The sequence below is a fragment of the Adiantum capillus-veneris genome, chromosome 26 (genome assembly GCF_014529385.1).
Source record: "Adiantum capillus-veneris isolate H3 chromosome 26, ASM1452938v2, whole genome shotgun sequence".
Lineage (NCBI taxonomy): Eukaryota > Viridiplantae > Streptophyta > Polypodiopsida > Polypodiales > Pteridaceae > Adiantum > Adiantum capillus-veneris.
The window spans coordinates 110,445,365-110,454,018 of NC_140956.1; the positions used below are offsets into that span (position 1 = coordinate 110,445,365).

The 8,654-nt window shown below is 39.8% G+C and overlaps 1 protein-coding gene across 1 annotated transcript; it reads left to right on the plus strand.

The window, feature by feature from the left end:
• The first annotated feature begins 5,247 nt into the window (after positions 1 to 5,247).
• LOC147424002 (uncharacterized) lies at positions 5,248 to 7,482 on the plus strand. The gene is made up of 4 exons (XM_086502306.1): positions 5,248 to 5,295; positions 5,941 to 6,828; positions 6,903 to 7,023; positions 7,108 to 7,482. Exons 2-4 carry the CDS (start codon positions 6,191 to 6,193, stop codon positions 7,480 to 7,482), a joined length of 1,134 nt encoding a protein of 377 aa, XP_086358432.1. The 5' UTR covers positions 5,248 to 5,295; positions 5,941 to 6,190.
• Positions 7,483 to 8,654: the final 1,172 nt, after the last annotated feature.

Genomic DNA, 8,654 nt, shown 5'->3' on the forward strand with positions numbered 1-8,654 from the left:
AGTTGTGATGGTATGTTTAACAATTGTAGATCTTTTATGGTTTCCTCTTGAAACTCTATAGCACCTGACAAGCCTATGTTTTCTTACATTCCCTAGCTACTTGGGTTGAGTCCTTATGTATTTCCATGGTTATCTTAGAGCTCAAACACTTATGTTGCATCATCTGCGCTATCACTAAGTAAAGAAGAGAGTTTTTCATACCTTTATCCAAAACACTTCGATACTATCTTAGGCAAGTCAATAGTTTGGTGTTCTCTTTTTTCGGATTGGGATTTTATGATGGTATGTTGAGAAATTGTAGATCCTTGATAGTTTCCTCTCGAAACTCCATAGTACCTGATAAGTGAAGGAGGAAGTTTACATACATATCAAATTTAGTCATTTTTTATGCTTATGGACCTACAATTTCATGTGAAGCCCTTGAAATGTTTTTGTTTTGCAAAGCTCACAATGGTGAGTGTACTATATTGGTTTCTTAGTTTGTTCATGGATCTCTTCATTTCACATATGACCTTCACCTTATTGTTTTGATGTTAGAAATTATTTTAGAATGCTCTGTGCACTTGAATTGTTAGGACCATAAAATATACGGTGTGACATCAATTGTTCTCTATAAATGTAAGGCTTATGTAGATAGTATTGGCATGCCTAAGCACCATCAAAAGTCTTACCGTTGTACCATTGGTAAGAGACAACAAGATCCATCATAAACGGATCGCACAAGCTAGATATTTTAGAATGCTCTCTATTCTATCTGAGTGGATGTGAGTGTGTATGTGTGCTAAATGAGAGGAAAAGAGAGAATGACAAAGAAAACTTTATAGTTGACATTAAAGAGCACAGCCAAGGACAGAAAAGGAAGCTTGAGCAATCCTTTTGTAAAAAGAAAGAGCTAGAAGGTGACACTAAAAAGGGAAGAGGTTGGTTGGATTTATAGCTGTCGTTATATGCCTAAAAAGGCAAAAAAACCATGTGGTGAAATGGACAAGACCTACAATTACTACCATGTACAACACAATAATCTTAAGGAATAGACTCAAAACACTGATCATTTCACAAGGGCTCAAATTACATTTACCAATTTGGTAGCTATGTTGCAAACAGCAAGATTTACTTATTTTTTCCAAACACAGTAGCGAGTGGATTTCCTAAACCTAAGATTCTAACATGTACAACACAATAATCTCTATAAAGGTTATTTGGATCGCGGAAGCTCAAAATTTTTGAAAATTCAAATTATTCTCTGTATTGCATGCTATCAAAATTTATTTTTTTCATCAGCGTGCTTGAATAAATGAGAGGACGAACAACAAATTAGTACAATAATCAAAGAACAAGGTTGCCAAAATATGATGGTGATTGGGTAAGGTTGTGATACAAATCGCCGACATTGAATGGAAGCCCAAAGAAAAGAAATCGCTTATGACTTAATCCAAAGAGTGCTGCTCAAAAAGAACTTTTTTCCAAAAACTTGGCAAGAAATATTACAGGTATATTGACTAAATTTGAAGTTTTTGGGAAGTTTTTACACTAAATTTCTTCAAGTTTGGTAAGTTTTCTCACCTTCAAAATTAGAATTTAGAGATTACACTAAACCTATCAAGCACCTCAGGGCTCAGGAAAAGATGGGTTCACTTTATCCAAAGTCTGTTCAAAATAAAAAATGGCCGGCTCAAATTTGGGCAAGAAGGTTCTCAAGCCGGTTCAAATTATAAAATTTTTAGTTATAATATGAGATTTTTAATGTGATTATCCAACTCAAATTTAGAGTTAGCCTGCGCATGTGAAAAGGTTCCAAAGCTAGGTCCACAAAAAATGTTTCTCAAGCCGTAAAGCACCTATATATGTATGTATACAGGATGTTGTACCTCTCTCTCTCTCTCTCTCTCTCTCTCCTTTTTAATGCTACGTAGAAAATCTAATCTTCTCTTAGAATTGAATGTGGATGTTGTACATTTGGGCCATAAAAGAGTAAGCAAAGGTTTGTACAATCTTAGTTTTAAAGGATCTCCACTTGACTTCACAAAGTTCACATGCTCTCCCAGATCCACTGTTGGAGAAAAAACATTTTTCCAAACGTACATAATTCCTTTTATTGAATTTGGCAAGAGGAAATTTAGACAATTATGTTTATTTTCCAGGTTTTTACACTATTTTTCTCTATTTTGGGACGGAATTTCTCCTTTTCTCCTTCCTCTCCACGGGCATTTTTCAAATTGAAAACCACACGATATTAAGCTGAGACACATTTTTCTCGAACATTGCTTAGATCTCACATGCTTGCTCTCTCTCTCTCTCTCTCCTCTTTAATGTTATATCGAAAATCTAATCTTCTCTTATAAGTGAATGTAGATGTTGTGTATTTGAGCCATAAAAGAGAAAGCAAAGGTTTGTACAATCTTGGTTTTGAAGGAGCTCCACTTGACTTCACATAGTTCACATGCACTCTCTCTCTCTCTCTCTCTCTCTCTCTCTCTCTCAATAGTGCTCACAGTTATGTCTAGTGTTTACCAGTTTTTGCAGTTTTTGGTAGATGAATAAAACTGTTTTTTGGTTGAAAATGAATATTCAACAAGGGGGTTGGGCAATGATGGTGCATCCAAAGTGTGTCGACCCTAGCAGAGGGCACAAACAGTGATGTGTATGCTAACAGGTGCAAGGCAGATGGCTAGAGAAAATGTGGAAGGGCTCCAAGATGGGCTTGATAGGGTGTCAGGTGAAGGATGTTCAAGGTGATGGTTTCTTGCCTGGGAATGTAGAGCTTGAAGTGATAAAGGAGCAGGTCCAGACGACTCATCAAACAAAGCTACAGGGCGCAAGATATTAAGGTTTGAGGGTGGATTGCATTGCAGATGTGAGACAAACAAGGCGGATGGTGCCACATGGACAGAGCTAGTTTCAAAAAATGGATGTGTGGAGCTTGAATTATGGAGCACGTTAATCTTTTCAGATCGTCATTTGGAGTCCCGGTTGTCAAAATATTAGCAGATGAAGTTATGTCAGGGGTTAGTTTTGGTCTAGTTTGGTCGCCTCGATCGAGGTTCTTGTAGATGTTTTGTGGAGCTTGACGGGGTTTGCAAAGGTAGTATGCATTGTATGGAGCTCGTAGAAAGTGATGGCATGTCAATCGGGGACCGGGAGGCCAAAATATTGCAAGATGAAGTTTGATTAGTTGGTGACAGTAGAGTTCCAGATGGTTTTTACGGTTTTTTGTTTCACTAGTTGGACTTTCTAGTGAAATCGGCATGGGGGCAAGAAGGTGGAGGTCAAAACCGACAAAGTGGTCTTGTAGCAAGTTGTCATGGTCCGGTAACTGAACTTGCATGCATGACATGGGAGCGAGGGGAAAATGGCAAAACGCATGGATTTGTTTTATTGTATTGTGAGATTTTTGGTGAAAATCTTGAGGTCTTGGGAGGAAGCTCATGGAGCAGCACCATGTGGCATGGCCTAAGTCCCACATGCAGAGGCTGTGGTGCCGAACAAAGGCTATATAGCCTCGGACGTAGAGCATTAAGAGGTATGAGAAGCGAAGAGAGCTTGTGGAGCTCCTAGCAAGCGTTGGCCATGGCGTCCACTCTCATGGCACTGCTGCGCGCGGTCGACGACATTGGTTTTGATGACTTGGGTGGCGCATAGTGTTGGGTGGCAGTGTGGTGGCACGCGTAAGCATTGATGACATGGCAGACCCCAGTTGGAGGGATTTCACAGGCGCCCTACGGGGCCCTATTTTTTGAGGGTAGTGAGAGGCCATCGGTGCCTCTCACTCAGGAGGTTGATCATGTGGAATCTTGGAGCCCAAGTAAAAGCCAAAAATAAGTGTGCTTCACATGCAAAGAAGGGGCCGAAGATAGCCAAGTTGGGGTTAAAAAAAGAAGGGATACATACTCTCTATAGGGGCCCATCTTTTGCATTTGGGTGGTCTCGTTTTTGGAAAAGAGGGGCCATAGAGGGAAGCTCATTTTTGGAGGTGAAGGAGGAGCCTCAACCAGGAGCCTCAACAGGAGTCTTTGGGAAAGGAAAGGAAGGAGAAGAGAGCAGAGGAGAGCCTAGAGGCGGTGGAAGCGGTGATGAAGAAGGCAGAAAACATTGTAGCCGAGTTTGGCATAATCAACCTACCATTTTCAAGTTTTGTCGACACCCCCATCCCCCTTTTATTTCCCATCTCTCTTCCAAATGTGCATCTGTGTTTGCGTGTGTTGGTGTGCATTGTGGTGCCTTGAGCAGTGTGTGGTGTCGTGTAAAAAGGGAGGGAGATAGTGCAGTTGTGTGGATGTGTTGTGTGTAGTCAAAAATGGAACAACATGGTGTGCGTTTGAGGTATACAAGCTATGTTGGTGTGTGTTTGCAAGGTGTGGTCTATTTCTAGTTGGGAAATTTGTGTGACTTTTGAAGGTGAACTCTAATATTAACGTGGATTGGGGTGCACTAAATATCCTTGGCTTTAGAGAGGCAGATTGTTCCATATGTATTCTCCTTTCTCCCTATCCAACAAATCACACGAGCTAGATATTTTAGAATGCTCTATGTCCTGTGCGAGTGGGTGTGAGTGTGTATGTGTGTTTGAAGAGAGAAAAAGAGGGAATGGCAAAGAAAATTTTACATAGTATACTTGACATTAAAGAGCACGGCCAAGGACAAAGAAAAGGAAGCTTGAACAATGCTTTTTGTAACAAATGAAAGAATCACGATGGTTTTCTAAAATAATTAGAATATGATAAAATCATTAGTTTGAGTTTAAGTAGAATCAGTGTTCAAGAAAGGATCGCCTCAGCTTAGCCTTGAGCCGGTTGAAAATGGAGACTACTTGGTTGCAAACCATGGTAAAGGACAGAAAAACTGGTGCAATATGTGAGAAAATAGTTCAAAGTTCCTACAAATTTTAATTTTATGTTAGTATTTCTGGTTCGCTTCTTTGTGGGAAGAAAACTCAATCGACGGCCGCTTTATAAAAGAGACTTTTTTGAATATTGACTAGAATTAAGTTACAGAATGTAAGAAAAGTGAAGCCATGTGAAGCTGTGAAATGAAACGTGAAATTAAAAAAAAACTCATTAATATATATGTGTGTGTGTGTGAAGTTTTATTTTAACATTCTAAAATATAGAATGCAAATAAAATCAAGACATGGCAAGGTATGAAATGAAAGTGAAATAAACATTTAAAGTAAGTCTCCAAGAGGAGATTCAATTTATTTAAAGCAAAAGAATTGGAGAATCAAGGGCGATTCTCCTTTTCAGTATTGGTAACCCGTCGCCAGATGAAGCTGAGTTCGCGCCGCATTTCAGCAGAAAGGTGAGTTCACTGCCGCCCGTCGCCAGTTGAACCATTTGTCACGCCGCATTTTAGCAGTTCGCATGGGCAGGGTGCTACATGCGCTACGGCTTTTTAATGCACTGCGTGGCAGTTGATAGCAGCAGTTCATGGGAAATTCTTCCTGCAGGCAACGCGCAGCAGGAGGTCTGTCGTCGTCTATGATTCAATAGGTAGAACATTGAATTTGTTTAAAGCAAATGAAGCAGTTTTATTTTCCTGTTATGAAAAGCAGTCACACAGAGTGTAGTCGATTTGTTTTGCCTGTTATGAAAAGCAGTCACACACAATGCGATTCAAGCAGTCACACAGTAGGAGATTTGATTTTCCTTTAATGAAATGCTTGTTATGAAAATCAGTCACACAGAGTGTAGTCGATTTGTTTTGCTTGTTATGAAAAGCAGTCACACACAGTGCGATTCAAGTAGTCACGCAGTCACACAGTAGGAGATTTGATTTGCCTTTAATGAAATGCAGTTGTAGTCACATAGTGTTTTCCTGCAGTCACACACAGTAGGAGATTTAATTTATTTGAATGAGATTTAGAGGAGTACCGTCGCGCATGCAAGAATTCAATCTTTTTGCAGAGTAGGTTTTTAATTTAAAAGTAAGTGTATTTGGCTGTAGGTTAACATGGTGAGGATGAAGAAAGCTGCACGTTCGGTTGGTGCTAGCGGGGATGCATCTGCCTCTTTGGTCCGTAGGGGTAGACCTAGGAAGATCGAGGAGGAGTTGTTGGCGGCTGAGAGTAGGCGTCCGAAGAGGCTTTTTGAGCTAAGTATCACTATCTCCGTTGGGGGGGGGGGGGGGGGGGGACGTAGACACCGGCTTGCTTCCTGTGCTGAAAGAATTCCTAGAGAAGGAGACTATTGCTGGAATGTGTTCCATCGAGCATGGCGGAACGGTATTCCACTTGCACTTCCAAATGGTCGTGCATATTATGTCCACATCTATTATAGCGGCCAACAAAAAAGTGAAAACATACTTGGGATGGGATAGAGAATCGCTTGTGGGTGCCACTGTTCTTTGCAGGGCACTAAAGCAGAAGAACATGCACACATTTCAGGGGATGATTGGTTATTGCTTAAAAGACATAGGTAAAGATCATTTTGAGAACGTTGGCCACAACATATCTCCTGATGATATTAATAAAGGGATCGAGCTTTACACGCTTCATGGGGCAGACGACCTGAAGAATAAAGTCTGCTTGACAAACACCAATGTGTTTTATAGGGCTTTCATGTATTGGAAGTATAGTTTGAATCACCCTTTTGGTCATGACTTTCTTGGTACTTTGCACCGCATGATTAAGAGCGGTAAGTACTATCCGTCAACCACTTGGATTACACCTTACCAAGGGCGTGGAATGGAGCAACGCAAAATTGCTGTTGTATGGAAGTGCATGGCATTCCCGAGCACGGTTGCGTACAACGACATACTCGACATTTTTGTACTCCAAGGAGCCACTCATCCCCGTCTCGATTGGTTCCTGAACAGATGGCAGAACACTGAAAGGTATTCCATTAACTGCTCCTCTCTAATGTGATGGCCTAATTATTGTTGTTATTATTTGTCTTTATGAAACGCAAGGAGGAAGGCGAGAATAAGGCAACGAACGAAGTGGTGAATATATCTGATAGCGACGACGACGATATTGATGTTGGCATTGGAAGTGACTTTATTCCGCTGCTGAAGAGAACTAAAACTGACGTTATTGCATGCTAGGTACGTTGCTACAATTTGTTTTCATGTGTTTGCTTTATTTGTCGATCATTTTTTCTTTTGTATGAGTAGGTGCGAGCGATGGAGTCAACGGAGGCTGCTGTGGAAGCGAAGGAAACGCAAATGGATCTGAGTCAACCTGACAATGTCAATGATGTAGTATTTCAAAGATTAGAGGACATACTGATGCAAATCTGGCAACAGCTATGTGGTGGCAATGCGGACGACAATGATACTCTCCGTGCTTGCATATTGAAGTGCACGCAGAGTGTGAAAGACACGTTGCAGGATGTGCAACTTAACGCTGCTGATGTCCAGTTTGCAGACATGCAGCAACAAATAAATGCATTGTCAAGGGAAATAGTTTATTTCAAGTCACAATTGAATAGGTTGAACGCAATAGTTGTCAGACTAGGAAACATAGCATCTAGAAATGTTCGCTCGTAGCACCTACAATTTTTTTTCAGCAATGGGACATTTGCAATTACCTTTTTGGTCTATATTCTTACACTTATTGACAGAAGAAGTTATTGTAATTGTTGTTTTTAATAGAAATAAATTCTTTATTTTGTCTTCCGTTGCAAGAAAGTTTTTGTCGTTTGGTCTCAAAAAATGAAAATTGCCTTGCAAACCGTTTCCGTGGGTTGTCTTGTAATTCTTAAAAATTAATGCAATTGTCCATGGTCTACTGCTTGCATTTAAAGATGAGACTCTTTACAGATATGAATTTCTTGCAAACCGTTGCCGTGGCTTGTCTTGTAAATCTAAAAAAATTATGCAATTGTCTATGGTCTACAGCTTGCATTTAAAGACGAGAATCTTGGAAGATATGAATTTCTTGCAAACCGTTGCCGTGGCTTGTCTCGTAAATCTTAAAAATTTATGCAATTGTCTATGGTCTACTGCTTGCATTTAAAGACGAGAATCTTGGAAGATATGAATTTCTTGCAAATCATTGTCGTGGCTTGTCTTGTAAATCTTAAAAATTTATGCAACTGTCTATGGTCTACTGCTTGCATTTAAAGACGAGAATCTTGAAAGATATGAATTTCTTTTACGCGAAGCGAGTAGGGAAAAGCGAATAGATTTGGGGCAAATTATGCACTAAAACAATGAAAGTCTCCGTAACCCAACACAACACTAAGGTTTCTTTTAGAAAGCAAAAGAAAGAGCTAGAGCCAGAGGCCCCAGAGCTCATACTAAAAAGCTAAAAGGTTGGTTAGATATATAGATCTCTTCGTATGCCTAAAAAGGCAACAAAACCATGTGGTGAAATGGACAAGGCTCTAGCGCATTGTCATGTTACCTACATTTACTACCATGTACAACACACTAAGTTCAAGTTCAAGGAATGGACTCAAACACTCATCATTTCACAAGGGCCCAAAATACATTTACCAATTTGCTAGCTATGTTGCAAATAAGTACCTTTTTTTTTTCAAACTCCCAGTGAGTGGATGTATTCAATTCTCCAAAAAAATTTAAGCTTGCTTTCCTAATGTACAACACAATAATCATGGAAGTTCAAAAATTTTGAGAATTTAGATTATTCTCTACATTGCTTGCTATCAAAATTTGTTTTTTTCATAAGCATGCTTGAATAATTTAGGGAAGGACAA